Source organism: Bidens hawaiensis, unplaced genomic scaffold, assembly GCF_021521415.1.
Source record: "Bidens hawaiensis isolate Kalapana, Puna unplaced genomic scaffold, B.hawaiensis_p1.1 tig00030168_1, whole genome shotgun sequence".
In the NCBI taxonomy this organism is placed as follows: Eukaryota; Viridiplantae; Streptophyta; class Magnoliopsida; order Asterales; family Asteraceae; genus Bidens; species Bidens hawaiensis.
The window spans coordinates 114865-134094 of NW_027495007.1; the positions used below are offsets into that span (position 1 = coordinate 114865).

Below are 19230 nucleotides of genomic sequence, written 5' to 3' on the forward strand. Positions count from 1 at the left end.
AATCATGATAAAAAGATTCGGGGCACATGTTTCTCATAAATGCGCATTTTTTGTGTCACAATGGTTATAATCATCAAATGATTTAGATAAAATCAAACATGAAATATATAGTTGGATATATTGAAGTGACACTTGAGTTTCTAGGCACAAAACGAAACTAAAACCACCGACGTTCGTTATGTATCTCTTATATGTTCTTGCAAGACTGATTGCACGTGTTATGTAATGCTTTTAGTTTGTGACGGTTAATGAAAAAAATGTGCGAGAGGTAGTGATCTGCTTGGTTTGAATTTAGAACCTTACATTATTAGAATTACGAAAAGGCTAATGTTTGAGTTTTTGTTTTGATTACTTGTGCATTACTAGTTTACTACTCACGATTTGCTTTTGGAAAAGTTAATACCGAGACTTGGATATAAAAAGGAACATTGCAATGACACACTTGACATTTTATTAAGATTGTACCTTAGAAGTTATATAAGAAAGGCAAAATAGACGCGAAACTAGTTATTATAATAAAATAAACTAAAACTTTAGAAAGAATTTACTTGGAAAACTTGTGCATTAGGGTATAAATAAGCTGTAAATAACTATTCATGAAGGCACATGTTTTACGGTACAAATGCTTAATTTTATGCGCAATATACTTGCGTTAATGTGACACGAAGCTTAAATTAATATAGGACATTAGGACTCGTGTCGTTGTATTGTTGGATAAAAATCATTTGTAAAATAAAAGGTTCACAGACTATAGTTTCAAATCAAGCCCAAACGAAGATGCAACTTTATGTGACCCGAACTGATCCAATCCAAATCAAGCCTAGGCTGCTGCTTTTCAGCCTCTTTAATTCCCATGTTGCCGGGCTGCACCATGTTTTCCTTGTGGACTGATAGGTGGGCTTGCATGCACTTGAATCTTGATTCCTATTTCTTCTTTTTATTCGTTTCTTGCACCACCGGGGATGGATGAAATGAGCAAATTCGGTACATGTACCGATTTGATACCGTCGTTAGTGGTACCGAATCAGTATCAAAGTTTTGAGTTTTGGGATCGATACGGTAACGGTATTTCTCGAAATTTTACATTCAATACCGGTAACGTCCTAGTACCGTAACGATACCAGTACCAATAATTTGTGATTTTTGGGATTGATATTTTCGGTACGAACGACTCCAATTAAATCATGATGATGATCCAGGTAACTATTATTTAAGGGTGTGTTTGGGATTCCTTATTTAAGTCCAAAAGGACTTTATGTGAAAATGAATTATAAACTTATGACTTTTTGAAAAGGAGTTTGTATAACAGTGTTTGGATTAACTTATGTTAATAAGTTGTTTTTTAAGGAGTGTTTGAGAATATTATACCCTTTAAGTTAATAAGTTAGAGAATCATAACTTTTCAAAACCCTCTTATTTTGCCTTGGCCATAAATTAAAAACCATTAGTCCTTATGGTTTGCCAAACACCTTTTACACATTATTAACTTTTCAAAATGTTTATAAGTTATAAGTTGGTGGAAATAAGGAATCCCAAACACCCCCTAAATAATATCTGTTGATCAGATTATGACCGGTTTTTGCCCGATTTTGACCGGTTTCTATTTAATTAACCGGTTTTGGTGTAGAAAATTACAATCATCATAAACGATTTTACATAATCAGTTTTAAACCGGTTTGATTTCAGCTCGACTTTCAAGTTGATTCAGTTCAATGCCCCCCCCCCCCTCCCCCAACCCCCAAGCTGACTTAACTAAATCAGTTGGTCATAGTCAATTAGTCGTGAGCTAAAGCAGTGAAGTGTGTGTGTATGTGTGCCGTCCAAAATCGCTCACCACCACCATGACAGCCACAACAGCATCCGCATCTATATCACCGTCGTCCATTTTCCGACCAAAATCACTACAATCAGCGATCTCCGGTAATATCTCCATCCAACAGCCATTCAAACGCCGCACTTATACTCTCCGTCTCCAAGCTTCCCGACGTCCTCAGGTTAATTCCACACACTATATAATAATAATAATAATAATAATAATAATAATAATAATAATTTGATTGCGAATTAGGTTATTAATTTGAAGCTATGAATGAATCAGGAAGGTGATAGGAATAATAATTGGAACCGGAATCGTATTGATATGACTTTTGCCGGAGAATACGATGACGAAGAGGATGAAGATGAAGATGATGATGAACAAGATGACCGGAGCTTGGATCTGTTAATTAGGTTTGTTGAGAACGTGTTTAAGAAGGTATCGAAACAAGCTCGAAAGTCGGTTCGATCGGTTCTGCCTGTCAATATCCCCACCAAACTGGTACTGTTAATTTTCTAGTGTAGGAGCTTTAATTCAGTTGAGATGTGTAATTTGTTCAAGTGCTGCTATGTTTTCATGTCTGTCAGTATGGTAGTGGTTCGGTTCGGTTTATTTCGGTTAATAACCGATATTAAACATGGGCTAAAATTTTGCTTAAAAATACATGAAATGAATGCTTAAGTACATGAAATGAAGGTATAACTACATAAATAAAGGTATAAATATATGAAATTGAAGAAACACTAAGTGACCCGGTACAGATTATAGATAATCTGGGGGTTAAGTAATGTTTCCCACGAGAATGAGGTCCGACAGAGACGGTTGTTCTTCAGGGGACCTGCAAAACAAACACCGTAAGCTCGTCACTGAGAAGGGGGGGGTTCCTCCTTGTGACCACCCTCCGGCGTGAGAATCAGACTAGATTGCTCTGAATATAAGTGTATATTAAGAGATTGCTAGATAACTGGATAGCAGATGATCTTACCATTCCAAGATGTTGGAGTATTTATAGCCGAAGGTATGTTTCCTAGAAGGTACAGCCGGCTGAATAGTATTCCTGTTCAACCAACAGTGGTCTATGCACAGGCCATACTGGTTGGTGGGTAGGTTACGGCCAACAGTAACAAAGTCGGCTGCACTATTCCACCAACTGTAGGTTATGCACGTCCCACCTACTGTGGATTGTACGCAGGCCATGCTGGTTGGTGAATAGGTTACGGCCAACAGTAACACTATTCCACCAACTGTAGGCTGCGCATGCCCCACAGTAAGGGTTGGTGAGTAGGCAGCGGCTAATAGTGACAAACAGTACTAGAGGGTGCTCCTCCTCGCACTGTTGTCGGTGAGCTGTCACCCTGTGATTGGCTCATGGGCTGTTCTGGTCAGATCGTATGTCCTATCCATGCCTTGGTAGGTATAGTACAAAAGATCTTTCAGAATCAGACTGGCTCATTTAGGCGGGATTGTTCCCGCCTTGCTCATTCCTTCATGTGACTACTGAAGTAGCTAGTGTCTTGTGCGTGTAGCCCTGCTGTCTGCGGGTAGCCTTCCCTGATGGCTTGTATCCGCAACTGCGGGAACAGGCGGGGTACTTCACCATTGGGAGGCTTTCCCTGCGTGTACAGCTTGCGTACTGCGCGTAAGATTCTATGAGCATGGTGGGTCCTGCGGGAGTAGATGGCCTTTGCGCAGACGTCCCTGTTCAAGGTGAGTCTTGCGGGACCAACTGGTCTGTGCTGGGACCTACCTCTTCAAGTCCCCCCAGTCCAATGTTCTTCTCATGAATGTTTAATAAAGTGAGGTGAACTTTTGGACTTTAAGCAAGGGGTTTTGAAAAGGGTTTTTAGTTTTAAGGTTCTCCGTGGGGATTCTTCCCGCGGGTTTCCTAAAGTCACTTGCAAAAATTCCCGATTTTTTTTTTGCTTGATCTTTGGGTATGATGCGGGTAGGTATGTAACCTTCTCGCAAGTCAGGAGCGTTGAGTCTCACTTGTGTGGATTCTCCTTGAGGTTTTAGTGGTTTTGAACATAGTGATCAATTATGTTTAAACCACCAATTCCATCCTGGAGCCTCAAACAATGTAGTTCTCGACGTTCCCGCTATGCGGGGATGTTATTTCCGTTTCCGCAAGCATTGCCCAAAAGATCCTTCTTGGTTTCAATTCCCTGCGGAGCGCTAGGTATGTGAAGGGTTTTGCCTTAACACTGTACCTGCGTTCGTCTTACGGTTACTTTACTTTCAAGGTACCCCTGGCGTCAATTCCCTGCGGGTGCTAGGTATGTGAAGGGTTTTGCCTTGACACTGTACCCGCACCCGCCTTATAGTTACTTTATTGCCGGGGTTTTCTTGGCTTCAATTCCCTGCGGGTGCTAGGTATGTGAAGGGTTTTGCCTTAACACTGTACCCGCATCCGTCTTATGGTTACTTGGTTGCCAAGGTAAGGGGTATTTTCCCGCTTACTTTTGAATCTTTTTGAATTTTGAATTTTGAAATTCGAAAGGTTGGTGAGGATAAGAACAGTCCAAACATCTGAAACGTCGTGCGACAGTTTCTTCTGACTGTGTCAGGACGTGCAGGAAGTTATGGTGACGTGACAGTACATGGTCATTCCAGACGCTTTTTCAGGCGCGTGGGCACGAATTTTCGGGCGCGTGGCCGCGAAATTTCTGGCACGCGTACTTTTTACAGATGTTGCCAGCTTGCTTTTTGCCACGCGTCATAGTTTCATTGCACCCTTGATTTCTCTCTCCTCCGCATTAAATTCACCGCATTAATTGCGATTAGTATATAAAGGGGGAGAGGGTCCTTTTTAATTCACACCTTCACCCTTCTCTTCTTCTTCTTAGCGATTTCCGGCAAATACTCCTCTTTTCAGGCAAGCATTTTCCCGAAATCGCTTTCTGCAAGATGTCTTCACATGATCTCGAGTCTACCACCGATGACAGGAGTACTGCTGGCGAGTGCCAGTGTGCTCTGCCCGGCGATCAGTACCGGTATGTTGTTAGGAAGTTCATGCTCGATCCTTTCGAGCCTGAGTTTCCTGAACCCCATCAGACCGTGTACGATGCCCCCCGAGGCAAGATCGGGGTTTATGCAGCATTCTTTGTCTATGGGAATCTTAGGTTCCCATTGACGAAGTTTGTTTACCGTGTCCTTGAGAGGCACGGTGTTCATTTGACCGAGTTGCACCCCATGGCGATCGCCAAGATTCGCCATTTCGAGTGGGTGTGCCGGATTCTGGGCATTGAGCCCTATGTGGACCGCCTGATGACCTTCTATACTTGGAGGTGCATCCAGGGGTGGTACACCCTGACAACCCGGATCAAGGGTTTGAAGATTTGCGCGACCGAGCGCAGTCTCCGATCGTGGAAGCGGGAGTTCTTATACATTTCTGCCCGCGCCATCCCCATTGCCATGAAGTTTAAAAATGGCCAAGCAATTCCGAGCCACCACGCCACCAACTACCAGGAGGCGGAATGGTTTGCAAAGATATCCCGGGTCCAATCTCCGGTTTACCGGTTTGCGGAGTCCGGGATGGTGATGCTGGGGATGAGCCGGGTATGGAAGGAGGCGTCTCAGGTTCCCATCCTTCTCGAATATGGTTTGAACTCTACTCCTTATGGTATGTCTTGTCTTTCTTGCTGATATGAGTTTGTCTTCTAACTGTTTCTTTTCTTTCAGAGGGGAACAATTTGGAGTCGCTCCTGTACCCGCGGGAAGCTGACGATCCTGTGCGGATGGGTACTCGTGCTCTTGATGAGAACGAGTTGCCCATCCTGGAGCAAACAGTGGATCGGTTTGTGGAGGTTTATCCGCTAGGCCACGAGATGCTGAGCCACCGGCGGCCAGGTAAGGCGTTATTCTCTCCTCCACCCCTCAGTGCTGTACCCGCTGCTGGAATTCCTTACACCCTGTCTTCTTCTGAGGAATCCGCAGATGGTCCTCCGTTAGTGCGGAAGAAGCGGGCTGCCGGCGGGAAAGGGAAGGAGAAGGCGGCCTCCACAGCCGATCCAGTGCTCCTATCTGACACTGAGTCAGATAGTGAAGAGGCGGGGGGGAAGCCCGGTGGTGAGAAGACCACTATTCCGGAGGCTACGACTGTTACCTCTGGAGAACAAATGACGACGACGGTGACCGGCATCAAGAGACCGGCTCCATCGGGTTCGTCCCCGCCCGTCCGTACGTTCAAGCTGAAGAAAACCTGTAAGTACAACTCTCTTAGCTTTTATCTTCGTAGTTTAATCTTCAAGTCTTTTTAACACTTTTCTTCTTTACGCAGGTGTGGATGTTGGCGCATTCCAGGGTGAGGGGCCGAGTACAACCTCTCCGCCAATGACGGTAGGCTTGGTCAGCCTACCTGAGGCGTCGACCCAGGCGCCTGCGCCTGCTTCCGCTGGTTCAGTTGCTCATACTGAGCCGACTGTTCCAGCCGAGATGACGTCACCGCCGGCTGTGAGTGCGATTTTTACAGCATCCTTCACAGAGCCGGCGGTTACTTTTGCCGCGGATTCTGCGGCAGCGACCGCGGCGGCGACCACGGCGGCTGCTACCATGCCCCCGGCAACGACGGCCGGACCCTCAGGTACGCGTGGGGCTTCTCGCATCTTTCCGCCACCTTCCCATCTGCCTGACCTCTTGGATGGATTTCCATTGGGTTCAGGTGATGGGTTCGGCGGCTATCGGCCTGTAATTGATCCTACAGGTGCGTAGGGTTCCTTTGGCCCTTTTTCACTTATATATTTTATCATCTTTTCCTAACTGCTTTTTGTTTTCTGCAGTTTCGGATTTCAATGAAGTGTATGTTCCGCGATGGAACATACGCCGAGGAACAACCCTTCGTACCCCTGTGGAGTGCGTGGACTGGGCTCGCCACGCTGCTCCCCATGGTGCGTTGGGGGAAGCCATGGCTAGCTACCAGGAGGGTAGGCTAACCAACGAGCTTCGAGTTCTCCAAGCCCGGATGCAGCCGCGCGTCGAGCTGCTTTGTCGTGAAAACGACAAGTTGAAAGCAGCTCGCGCCAAGGAAGTATCCCAAGCGCGGGCTCTTCGGGAGGAGAACCAAAAGCTGTCCGCAGCTGCTGCGGAGAAGGAGAAGGCCTTCAAGGCCCTCGAGGTTGAGGTTCAAGCGCGACTCGAGGCCCGCTCCAAGGCTGCCCAAGCTGTTAACGAACAGCTTCGGCTGGCTAAGGAGACTGCGAGGAACGCAACCGAGAGGGCCACCAAGGCTGAAGCCGTTGCTGAGCCTTTGCGTGTGGAGAATGAGGAGCTCAAGGCCAAATTAGAGGCTCTCCAGCGTGCTCATGATGCCTTGGCGATGGAAGATGCCAAGAAGCTCCAGGAGATCTTGGACCAGAGGGGCGTGCTTGACCATACCGAGCGGAAGCTTAAGGGCGTCGAAGAGGCTGCCGCAAAGGAAGTTCTACTTGCCAATCTTAACAAAAGCGAAGCCGAACGCGCCTGCACCCAAGCTCAAGCCGCCCTTCAAGAAGCTCTGGTTGCCAAGGAATGGCTTCTTCGAGAAGCGTTGTCTCAGGTAAGTCTATCTTCATGTCTTCACGCTTTTCTTTGTAGATAGGGTGCTGACACTTGTATATTTTCTTATGTAGGTTGTGCATCGGGTCTTCTCAGAGACATCCTACGACGATGCAATGAGCGCAGCCCTCAACGCTTCTCACGAGGATGGGAAACGGGTCGGCTTCCTGCTTGGTCTAGGGTTTGTTGAGAAAGGCGTCCAGCCATCCAACTTCCCTTTGTACAATGTAGATACCGAAGCCATATATGACCAAGCAGTAAATCAATACGCCGCCTTCCCGCATCCGGTGGTGGAGAAGGTGAATGAAATTGCTGCTGCTGATGACGGGCTACCTATCCTTAAGGCTTACCTTGAACAGCCACGCTCTACTGACGGCGCTGGTCCAAGTGGAAGTGGCCCTGAAGCCTGATCCTGAAGATCCCTTCCCACTACTAGGATAGATATAGTTTGTATAGATTTACTTTCTTGTAGGCGGGTAGTTACCCGGCCATTCTTGTAACGAATATTTATGAAATGTAAATCTTTGTGCGGCTAAGACCGCTTGATTCATTGGATTCTTTGCTTTATAAACGTTATGACTTAAGTTTAAATTAGCAATTTTCCAAGTGTTTAGAATGAGTTAACCTTTGAACGTGGTAGATAGGTGTGAAGTTTTGCTTCCTCTTCCGTGATTGTGCGGGTATGACCGTCACTTGCACGTAGTAGGATGGCTAAACTTTACCATCTGACCTGTGTGTAGGTTTACCTTATTTGAGGATAAGTTAACCTTTGAACGTGGTAGATAATAGGTGTGAAGTTTTGCTTCCTCTTTCGTGATTGTGCGGGTATGACCGTCACTTGCACTTAGTAGGATGGCTAAACTTTACCATCTGACCTGCGTGTAGGTTTACCTTATTTGAGGATAAGTTAACCTTTGAACGTGGTAGATAATAGGTGTGAAGTTTTGCTTCCTCTTTCGTGATTGTGCGGGTATGACCGTCACTTGCACTTAGTAGGTGTGAAGTTTTGCTTCCTCTTTCGTGTAGGTTTTCCTCTTTTTTTTTTTTATTTTTTTTTTTTTATTTTTTTTTAGGATAACCTTTGAACGTGGTATATGATAGGTTGAAGTTTTGCTTCCTTGTTCGTGATTGTGCGGGTAAGACCGTCACTTGCACTTACAAGGATGACTAAACTTTACTTACATCATACCTGCGTTTAGGTTTCCCTTAACGTTGTGTTTATGCGGGTTTTTTCCGCCTTCCACACGTAACGACTTACTTCTTCCCGTTTACGCGGTGAATACCGGTATCAGTGGGAAGTTCATAAGTATAAAGGTAAACACATTATGAAAGGAGAATCATTTCCATTAGAAGTGGCTCTAGGCCTTTTCTTTACAAGTTTTGGAATTGATCTACATATAACATTTGCGTAATTGAGCTCCATTCCATGTTCTTGGGATGGGAGTGCCATCGAGCCTTTCGAGCCGGTATGCGCCCTTTCCCAGGATTTCTTTGATGATGTATGGCCCTTCCCAGACCGGGGCCAGCTTTCCTGGGCGCTCTTGGTTTGAAGCCTCGTTGTTACGCAGTATGTAGTCTCCTATATTAAAGTTGCAGAGTTTTACCCGCGTGTTGTAGTACTTTTGCATTTGTCGTTTGTAGTTTTCTTCACGCACTGCGGCTAAGTCTCTGCGTTCCTCGGTTAGCATTAGATCCAACCGTCTTTCCGCATCATTGTCTTCTGGCTGACTCAAGACCCTTGGTGAGGGTAGACCAATTTCGACCGGGACCATGGCTTCAGTGCCATAAGTGAGGCTGAACGGGGTTTCTCCCGTACTGGCCTTCTTCAGCGTTCTGTTTGCCCAAAGGACGTGCGGAAGCTCGTCCACCCAGCCGGATCTGTGTTCCGATAGTCTCTTCTTGATGCCTTCGACAATGCTCTTATTTGCTCTTTCCACCTCACCATTACCTTGCGGGTGTGCCACTGAGGTAAAGGTGTGGGTGATTTGAAGTTCTTTTAGCTACTGTTGTAGCTTCTTGTCAGCAAAGTTGGTGCCGTTATCGCTCACCAAATTCTGTGAAAGTCCAAAACGACAAATAATAAATTCCCAAATAAATTTTTTGATATGTTTCGCGGTTGTTTGGGCTAAAGGTTTTGCTTCTATCCACTTGGTGAAGTAGTCGATGGCTACCACTAGAAACTGAACATTTCCTGCTGCTGTAGGAAATGAGCCTGTCACATCGATGGCCCACTTCTGAAATGGCCATGAAGAAGTGACTGGAACAAGTTCATTCTTTGGGCGGTGCGTGTTGGGTGCGTAAAGCTGGCAAGACCTGCATTTTCTGATGTATGCCAGTGCATCCGTATGCATCCCCGGCCAAAAGTATCCCGCGTTGTTTAGCTTGGCTACAACAGCGCGAGGACCTGCGTGTACTCCACAGATGCCTTCGTGTACTTCCCTTAGGAGGTAGTCAGCATCTTGGTTGTCCACGCATCTCAAGAGTGGACCAAGAAAGTTACGTCTGTAAAGGATGTCGTTGACGAGCTGATAATTTAGTGCTTTACAGCGTAGTTTTCTTGCCTGTGTTTTTTACTCTGGTAGTGTTCCTGCTGCAAGGTAATTTATTATTGGTGTCATCCACGTTTCTGTACCGGTTTGGATGACACAAATTTCCTTGTGCGGGACTGATGGTGCTTCGAGGAGTTCAATGCGGATGTCCTTTCCCAAGTGGGTGAAGGCTAGTGATGCAAGCTTGCTTAACGCATCCGCAGATTTGTTTTCGCTGCGCTTGACGTGTATGACTTTACAATCATTAAAATCACGCATAAGGGTTTTTGCCTGGGCGAGGTACAGAGCCATTGTGTCGTTTACAGCCGTGTACGTCCCATTTATTTGGTTGGCCACTAGCATGGAATCCACGTGGGCTTCCAAATTTTTCACTCCCATCTTACGCGCAATTCTCAAACCGGCCAAAAATGCTTCGTATTCGGCTTCGTTATTCGTACTTGGAAAATCCAACCGAATAGCGTAAGTATATTCTTGGCCTGCTGGGTTGGTTAATTTTAACCCTGCGCCTGAACCCTCGTTATTGGCTGCTCCATCAGTGTAGAGTCGCCAGACATCATTGATGTCCTGTGTTGGGGAGGGTTGAGCCTCCTCCTGGCACTCTTTTTCCCGCGAAGCGGGGACTTCTGCAATAAAATCGGCCAGGACCTGGCCTTTTATGGCTGGTCTTGGCTTGTACTTAATTGCATATTCTCCCAATTCAATTGCCCATTTGGCTAGACGTCCCGATAATTCGGGTTTGCCTAGAACGTTTGAGAGTTTGAAGTTGGTGAGAATGGTGATTGGGTGGCCCTGGAAATATCGTCTTAACCTGCGTGAAGCGTGTATAAGTGCTAAGACCAATTTTTCGAGGGTAGAGTACCGGGTTTCTACGTCTGTTAGTACACGGCTAACATAATAGATTGGCATCTGGATGCCTTTTCGTTCTATTAGTAGGACTGCCCCGGTTGCTCTATCTGTTGCGGAAAGGTATAGGATTAACTCCTCTCCCGCTTGTGGTGCTGTAAGTGTTGGGAGTTCGATCAGGCGTGACCGAATCTCCTGAAAAGCTGCTTCCGCTTCTGGTGTCCAGCGGAAGTGCGTTTTCTTTAAGCAGTTTCTCAATGTTGACACGAAAGGAAACGACTTATCCGCATGGTTTGCCAAAAAGCGATTAAGTGCGACTAGTCGTCCATTCAGTGTCTGAGCCTGTTTGATGGTGGTAGGTGATTCCATTTTAACAATGGCTTCGACCTTTTCAGGGTTCGCTCTGAAGCCATCTTTAGTAACAATGACTCCCAAGAACTTCCCTTCTTCCATCCCAAATGAACACTTGCTCGGGTTGAGCTTCATGTTTATCTTTCTGAGCGTGTTGAAAGTTTCTTCAATGTCTTTCAACATCGCTTCTGGCTCGGGGCTTTTGATGACCAAATCATCCATATAGACTTCCAAGTTTCTCCCGATTTGGGCATGAAACTCTTTGTCCATCAGTCGTTGGTATGTGGACCCTGCATTCTTAAGTCCGAATGGCATCATTTTATAACAAAATGTACCATCGGGCGTCCGAAATGCGGTTTTGTCCTGGTCATCTACGGCCATGTGTATTTGATGGTACCCCTTATATGCATCCAAGAAGCATTTAAGGCGAAATGGTGCCAACGAATCCACCTTAAGATCAATTTCTGGTAACGGATAACAATCTTTGGGGCATGCTTTGTTCAAATCTTTGAAATCTATGCACATGCGCCATTGTTTGTCATTCTTCGGTACCATTACGGGATTTGCAACCCATGTTTGATATCTACTAACGCGTATGATGCCTGCGTCAAGGAGTTCCTTGACTTGGGTTCTACACGCGTTAGTTTGTTCAGGCCCCATTACTCTGCGCTTTTGTACGACTGGCGTGACAGCCGGATCGCACTTGAGCTTATGCTCCGCCTTACTTCGGGGTACACCAGTCATGTCAGCTGGTGCCCACGCAAAGATGTCAGCGTTTTTCTGCAGTAAGCGTTTGAGTAAGGTGCGGGTGGGATCAACGATTGTTGGTCCAATGGCAACGGCCTGGTCGGGGTATTTGCCATTGAAGGCCCATTTTTCTGGTTCGGTTATGGTTGGTTTAGCCATCTTTGGTTTGGGTTTAGATGAGACAGATGCGATGCATACCTGGGGAATGCCAGTGATCATCGCTACACCCTCAGCTGTTGGCCATCCCATCATGCCGTGGACTGAAGATACCACGGCGTTGAATCTTGCCATTCCGTCTCTCCCGAAGAGGATGTCGTACGTGTGGTGTGGCTTCCTCATCACGACAAAGTCCACATCCTCTGTGCGGGAGTGTTTCCCATCTGTAAGAGTGACGGGGAAAGATAGGATACCCAGGGGGGTTTCCGTACTGCCGTCAAACCCTTCCATTGAAGCGTAGACCGTTTCCAGGCGTTCTTTGTCTTCATCATCCAGCTTGTCAAAGAACTGCCTGTACATCACTGTTGACGAAGCGCCGTTGTCAACAAGAGTGCGGGAAGTGATGTAATGCCCCAGCTGGCTTTTGATGACGATGGGGCCTTCTTTGCTGGGGCCTCCTGGCACTCGCGGGAAGCGCACCTCAGCTTCCTTCCACGCGCATGGTTCTGTCATTCGTCTTTTTCTTCCTCCGACCTTGCCATGAACCATGTTGATGCTGATATCGACGGGCTTTCGTCCGTTACATCTGTACCGGTTGTCATTCCTTCCTCCCTTCCTGATTGATGCCACGAGATGTGCAAGTCTTCCATCCTTGACAAATGCTTCAACAATGTCTTTCAAGGATGTGCACTCTTCAGTACCATGACCCTTTGTCCCGTGGAAATCACAGGACTTGCTTTGATCCGCATTAGGTTTCTGCCGGATCAATGGGGCTTTTGGCCATGGCAATTTTTCCGTGGCAAATATCTCCGTGACGCTCTTGGTGAGTGGTGTCCACCGGTTTTTTCGGTTTGAAGGGTGTGTGTTGTCCCTTCCGCCAACAAGAGGGCGAGAGCTGGATGAGGTGTCAAAGTTTACCCTTGACTGCCAAATACCTAGCCGCCTCTTTTTGTTCTGCCGGGCGGTCCTAACGTTGTTCTCCCTTGTCCTCTGCGTGTAGAGGTGTGTACTCTGGGGAAGATCCCTTCCCAGTTGCTTTTCCGTCTCGGCAAAGCGCTTTGCCGCCGTCATGATGGCATCCCAAGTTGATGGCATGCCATCCTTACCCGTCAATGTGCGGATAAGTTCTGGGTATTCGGCGCCTTGGATGAAGGCGGCGCGAACCAGATCCTCACTTATGTTGCCGAGACTTAGCTTTTTGGAGTTGAAGCGGGTGATGAAGTCTAGTAAAGATTCATCCTCCTCTCTTATGCAGTTGAGGATCGTCCACTGCTCTTCAGTGTACTTCCTCTGTTGGCTAAAGTGCTGGCTGAACTTGTTCTGAAAGTCCGCCCAGTCGTATATGTGGTGGACCGGTAAACGATCGAACCATGCCCTGGCTGCTCCGACCAGAGTCATCTGGAACATGTAACACCACGTGGGTTCCGTCCAGTTACTGACGGTAGCCCCCGCAATGAACCTGTTCAAATGGTCGTCTGGGTCGGATAGACCATCATAAGTGCCAATGTTGGACATTTGTTTGGCACTTCTTGGGGCGATTGCTTCCGCAATGTCCCTCGCAAATTTTGACTTTCCTGCATTCGTAGCAGTTGGTCTAAAGGTTTTGGAGAAGTCACGCGGGTTTCTCTCCGCATTTGTTGGTTTAAAGGCTTCCCCAAAATTCCTTTTTGGCTGGGAGTCCGTTTCCTTACGCTTCCCTTTCGCCTTATGGCGAGGGTTTGCGTCGGTATCGGACTCCTCCCTCTCGTCGTCTGAGTACTCGCCCTCGCTGTTCATAATGAGGTGTTGGCGAGTACTGCCGAATTCGTCAGCCTGTTGAACTGAACGCAAGCGTTCGTCCAACTCAGCTTGGAATTCCTTCTGACGTTCTTCGGCCCACGCCTTCACTTGATCTAGTGTTTGGCGAGGGACCCTCGTTCGTTTTTCCAGCTGGGTATTGGTGAACCCCAGTGGAATATTTACTCCACTTGCCCCGGCTTGGGTAGTCGGGGTAGTGTTCGTAAGGATTGTATAACCGCCGGTGTTCCCCCCAGTTGCTGGGGTTGTTACCGGGGTTTCTTGGTCGGTTACTGGCCTTTGGACCGGAGTAACGTTAACCATTTCTTCAGAAAATTCGAAAAAACTAAATTAGTTCTAGCTTTTATGCACGGATGGCGCCAATGAAGAAACACTAAGTGACCCGGTACAGATTATAGATAATCTGGGGGTTAAGTAATGTTTCCCACGAGAATGAGGTCCGACAGAGACGGTTGTTCTTCAGGGGACCTGCAAAACAAACACCGTAAGCTCGTCACTGAGAAGGGGGGGGTTCCTCCTTGTGACCAACCTCCGGCGTGAGAATCAGACTAGATTGCTCTGAATATAAGTGTATATTAAGAGATTGCTAGATAACTGGATAGCAGATGATCTTACCATTCCAAGATGTTGGAGTATTTATAGCCGAAGGTAGGTTTCCTAGAAGGTACAGCCGGCTGAATAGTATTCCTGTTCAACCAACAGTGGTCTATGCACAGGCCATACTGGTTGGTGGGTAGGTTACGGCCAACAGTAACAAAGTCGGCTGCACTATTCCACCAACTGTAGGTTATGCACGTCCCACCTACTGTGGATTGTACGCAGGCCATGCTGGTTGGTGAATAGGTTACGGCCAACAGTAACACTATTCCACCAACTGTAGGCTGCGCATGCCCCACAGTAAGGGTTGGTGAGTAGGCAGCGGCTAATAGTGACAAACAGTACTAGAGGGTGCTCCTCCTCGCACTGTTGTCGGTGAGCTGTCACCCTGTGATTGGCTCATGGGCTGTTCTGGTCAGATCGTCTGTCCTATCCATACCTTGGTAGGTATAGTACAAAAGATCTTTCAGAATCAGACTGGCTCATTTAGGCGGGATTGTTCCCGCCTTGCTCATTCCTTCATGTGACTACTGAAGTAGCTAGTGTCTTGTGCGTGTAGCCCTGCTGTCTGCGGGTAGCCTTCCCTGATGGCTTGTATCCGCAACTGCGGGAACAGGCGGGGTACTTCACCATTGGGAGGCTTTCCCTGCGTGTACAGCTTGCGTACTGCGCGTAAGATTCTATGAGCATGGTGGGTCCTGCGGGAGCAGATGGCCTTTGCGCAGACGTCCCTGTTCAAGGTGAGTCTTGCGGGACCAACTGGTCTGTGCTGGGACCTACCTCTTCAGAAATAGAGAAATTACTCATATTAGTACATGAATTGGAGATGTAAATACATGAAAATGATAGTACTAAACTATTAATACGTATAGTACAAGAAATAGAGGAAAAAAGGCTGGAAAATATGATGAATATGAAGAGGTCGGTGTGGTTCGGTTATTTCGGTTTTCGGTTACTTCGGTTCGGTTCCGTCGGTTTTCAGTTCGGTTTCGGTTGACGATTAGGTTATTGCTCACCCCTAAGTATATGTATGTGTAGAATTTTGGCTATTACCGATTAATAGGTTGCTATGTTTTCAGGAATTCTTACACTTAGCAGGAGCTAGTCGGCCACTGGCTAGCGATTAATAGGATTTAATCGGGATTAATCAGATTGGACCTTTTTTTATGTAATTTTTCAAACTTTTATACACACACATTGAATTTGATAACTTTTTGTTGCTTTTTTACAAACCTCAGCATTTTGAGCCCTTGTTCGAGTTTGATCATTTTTTGTTGCTTAAAGCTTGAACTGGTAGATATCGATGCTTAAACCAAACGACCGATTTGGACCATCTACCGATTTTTGGTTCTGGTTACATAGAATTACATTTGTAGAGTAGAGTACGATTAGCGATTAATATCTGATTTTTACGGCACTCCTATTACTATGTGAATTTAGGAACTTCGGTTTTCCGTTAAATTTGTGTTTATGGTATCGTATGATTCTTCGGATATTTGCGTAGTTTATAGCCGCCAAGTGTCATCTTTATTTTTTTAAGCCATTCATGAACCTAGTTAAGTTAGTGATTCATACTTTTTCAATATTGAACATTGGACATATAATAGTTCCAGATCGAAGGTTATATGATAGGCAGCACCTAATTTTTCTGAGTTACCTCTTCACTAACTTATTATATCCTATACAGGTAGGATTCTCTGTTAACGGAGTTATAATTCTAGCATTTTTCTGGATTCTAAAGGCGTTTCTTGAGGTAAGGCATTTCAAATTTCTCTATATGCATTCTCGTGTAAGTTATTCACTTTAATAAACCTTGTCTTCAGTTGTGTTGCTAAACATCTAGTCCTTTTGTAACTATAGGGTAAATATCAAGACCATATTTGTTATTTTTATCTGAGATACATGTGGTATCTGTTTTTTTAAAACTCTTTGCTTGACTGGTTTGTCGACTTAGGATTTCTAGCCCCCAATTTGATTTTTAACCTGAAATATGTGTGTAACTAAGGGTAGTAATATTTTGATTGTTTCTAAATGGTTTTCTTATATCCTTTAGAGTCACTATGTGGCAATGTTGTCGACAATAATAAGATATTGAAGGCAACTAATATATTTCTTAGTCATAGGAGGTATAATAATGAAGTTATATCTCCTAGAATATTATACATTAGTAATTCTAATATTTTAATAAAATCTATCAAGGATTTTCAATGTTGTATACATTAAAAACGGACTCTTGGTGACTCTTTAACGTGTTGTTCTTGTTTCTTTTAGTAAGCTTTTTTTAATTGTCTTGTGTTGCTTGCTTGAAATTAAACACACCCAAATTGACTCATTCATGGCTAAATGGGTCTGTCACCTTTAATATTTAGCTACTTGATTCTTTTACCTTATTCTAGTATTCTAGCACCAACTGAAACACGAAAACGAGCCTATTTTAGTGATTAACTGGTAATCATGTTTTAGTGCCTGTCACCTTTTTGCAGGTTGTTTGTACTCTTGGAACTGTAGTTTTCGTGAGCATTTTAGTTGTTCGTGGGGTATGGACCGGAATATCATATTTTCAGGATGGTAGGACAAACAATTTTGATGATGGTAATCAGGCTTGGAATGGTACTCAGCCTGTAGCTTGACTCATATATATCCTCATATAAAAGATTTAAATTTCATATTACTTTTTAATTTCTATAATATCTTTGAAAATATCATGTTTACCCATTCCATATTAACTTATAATATGTTATGTTTTAACGAATAAACGAATGGAGCGTATACATACTTTTATAAATAATGGGTAAATATAGTATTTTGGATCCGATATTATGAATTTAGAAGGATATTTGTGAAATTTAAAAGAGTTTATATGAAATTTAATAAGCCAATGTTAATCCCCATGGAGAGCAAGTTAAAATCTTCATGGTTCCTGCTGATGGAATTGGGAAGAAGTGAAAGACCAATACATTTTTGTTTTATTTAGGGGTTGTTGATTGACTTTGTATAATAACAGCACTACGGCAGTCACCAGTATGCATGTAGATAAGATGTGGACATTCATATAATCATCAAACAGACAGGAAACAGATAACAACCTTTTACATAGATTTTGTTACTGTTTATATAGGTGCAAAAACTGGGTATTTTTAGAACCGGTTTCGGGTATGGTCAATAAAAGTCGAAACCAGGTCGGGTAGGAACCGGTTCTTGGTATAGTCGGGTATTTGACCGGCTTAGTCTGGTTTTTTTGGGTTTCCGGTAAGGTTGGGTTTTGACTGGGTAAACGTGAAACAAGTTCCTACATGTCTGGGTTGGGTCCAGTGGCAGACCCAGAAATTTTTTTAGTGAGGGGCGGAAGTTTTTAATAGTCGGTTGTGTCACTAAATGGTAAGCGAATCTCGGGTCGGGTCGGAACAGAGCGGGACACATAATAAAAGTAGTAATACACTAATACTAAATTAAATTACAAGTACATAATAAAATCATATAAGTCATCATTACATATCAATCACAAAAATATAATGTCAATACATTATTTTCTAAAAGTTTTATATTTTAGAATCGTTCATTATAATATAACAAATAAATTATTCAATGAACTATTAATTAACAAATACGAACGTAGATTATATATTTGTTTAAATGTTTTAATAATTATTGAGCCTAATTTATCAATGAAAATAGTTGGATTAACTTATAGTGATTGGTTATAGTTTTTTCAAGAATTTTTTTTCATATGACATAGTGAAAATGAATCGGAAATTTATAGCATCTAACTATATAAACTATAAGAATTATATTAAATAAAGCAACAAATAAATGAAGAAAGATATAACTCAAGCTAAAATCAAACTATGGTTTTTGAATTAAATTAACATACGGTAACATGTAAAATTAAAAGTCAATAAAAATAAGTTTTAAATGTTATAATTGTAGTGGATGTAAAACGTAAACTATAATAACCAAAGGAACTCTTTAAATCTTTAGTGTATGAAAGAAAAGAATAGTATACTGAACTAGTAAAGTACAATTATTATTAATTGAATGAAAAGTTAATAAAAGCAATGTTAGTCACCTATGTCTTTCTCTTTCTTGTTCATCTTCTTTTTCTTTTCATATTCTTTCATATCTTTTCTAAACATTACCAAGAAAAACTTTAAAATTCACAAGTTTTTCTTCTCTTTTCACATAGATCCTCTAGTAGGTTCGATAATGGGGTGCAGTGTCAAAATTTCATGGGGAGCGATTGAAATAACTCACACATATACTTAAAGAAGATAAAACATTAAGGTGGGCGGCCGCCCCCCTTATCACCATAATAGGTCCGCCCCTGATTGGGTTTGGTTCCGGATATAGGTCCAGGGAGAAACCCAGTTCAGGCCATACCCGTGGGTTGGGTACGAGTAGGAACCGGTTCTGGGTTGGGTCCATAATCGGGTATTTTGTGCACCTATAACTGTTCGTGGTTGGTGTTTCATCAATGCTTCTTAAAACTATAAATAAATATTTCTTGTTTAAGTAGACCGATTTATTTAAGAAGAAATGAATTCAAATAGGTTTGTAAACAAACTAAACCTCTAACAAATTGTTTGGTGGGAATTATGAATTATTTAATAAACAGAAAAAACATAAATATGAACTTTTGTTCGTTACTTAAACAAAAGAACATGAATATATATCCCATTTGTTTATATATATTCCTTAACATTTGTTTACATACTCGCTTAAATTTATATGTAAACTTATGTGTAACGCGTATAGAATATTAGAACATAGACCATTAGTTTAAATTTTTGTCAAAATAAATATGGTGTCTTTCTTCTTGATTTTGACCTCTAACCTATCTGGTGG

At 43.8% G+C, this 19230-nt stretch overlaps 1 protein-coding gene across 1 annotated transcript; it reads left to right on the forward strand.

The window, feature by feature from the left end:
* The first annotated feature begins 1768 nt into the window (after window positions 1-1768).
* On the forward strand, window positions 1769-17112 carry LOC143579932 (uncharacterized). The gene is made up of 4 exons (XM_077063108.1): window positions 1769-1994; window positions 2099-2317; window positions 16076-16141; window positions 16872-17112. Exons 1-4 carry the CDS (start codon window positions 1842-1844, stop codon window positions 17016-17018), a joined length of 585 nt encoding a protein of 194 aa, XP_076919223.1. The 5' UTR covers window positions 1769-1841; the 3' UTR covers window positions 17019-17112.
* The last annotated feature ends 2118 nt before the right edge of the window (window positions 17113-19230 follow it).

What these genes read in the sequence shown, in the direction of transcription:
- LOC143579932 (XM_077063108.1), top strand. Translation starts at nt 1,842, where the DNA reads ATGACAGCCACAACAGCATCCGCATCTATATCACCGTCGTCCATTTTC. An exon ending in AAGCTTCCCGACGTCCTCAG is followed by an intron (nt 1,995 to 2,098) that starts GTTAATTCCACA and finishes TGAATGAATCAG; the next exon opens with GAAGGTGATAGGAATAATAA. An exon ending in TCAATATCCCCACCAAACTG is followed by an intron (nt 2,318 to 16,075) that starts GTACTGTTAATT and finishes TATCCTATACAG; the next exon opens with GTAGGATTCTCTGTTAACGG.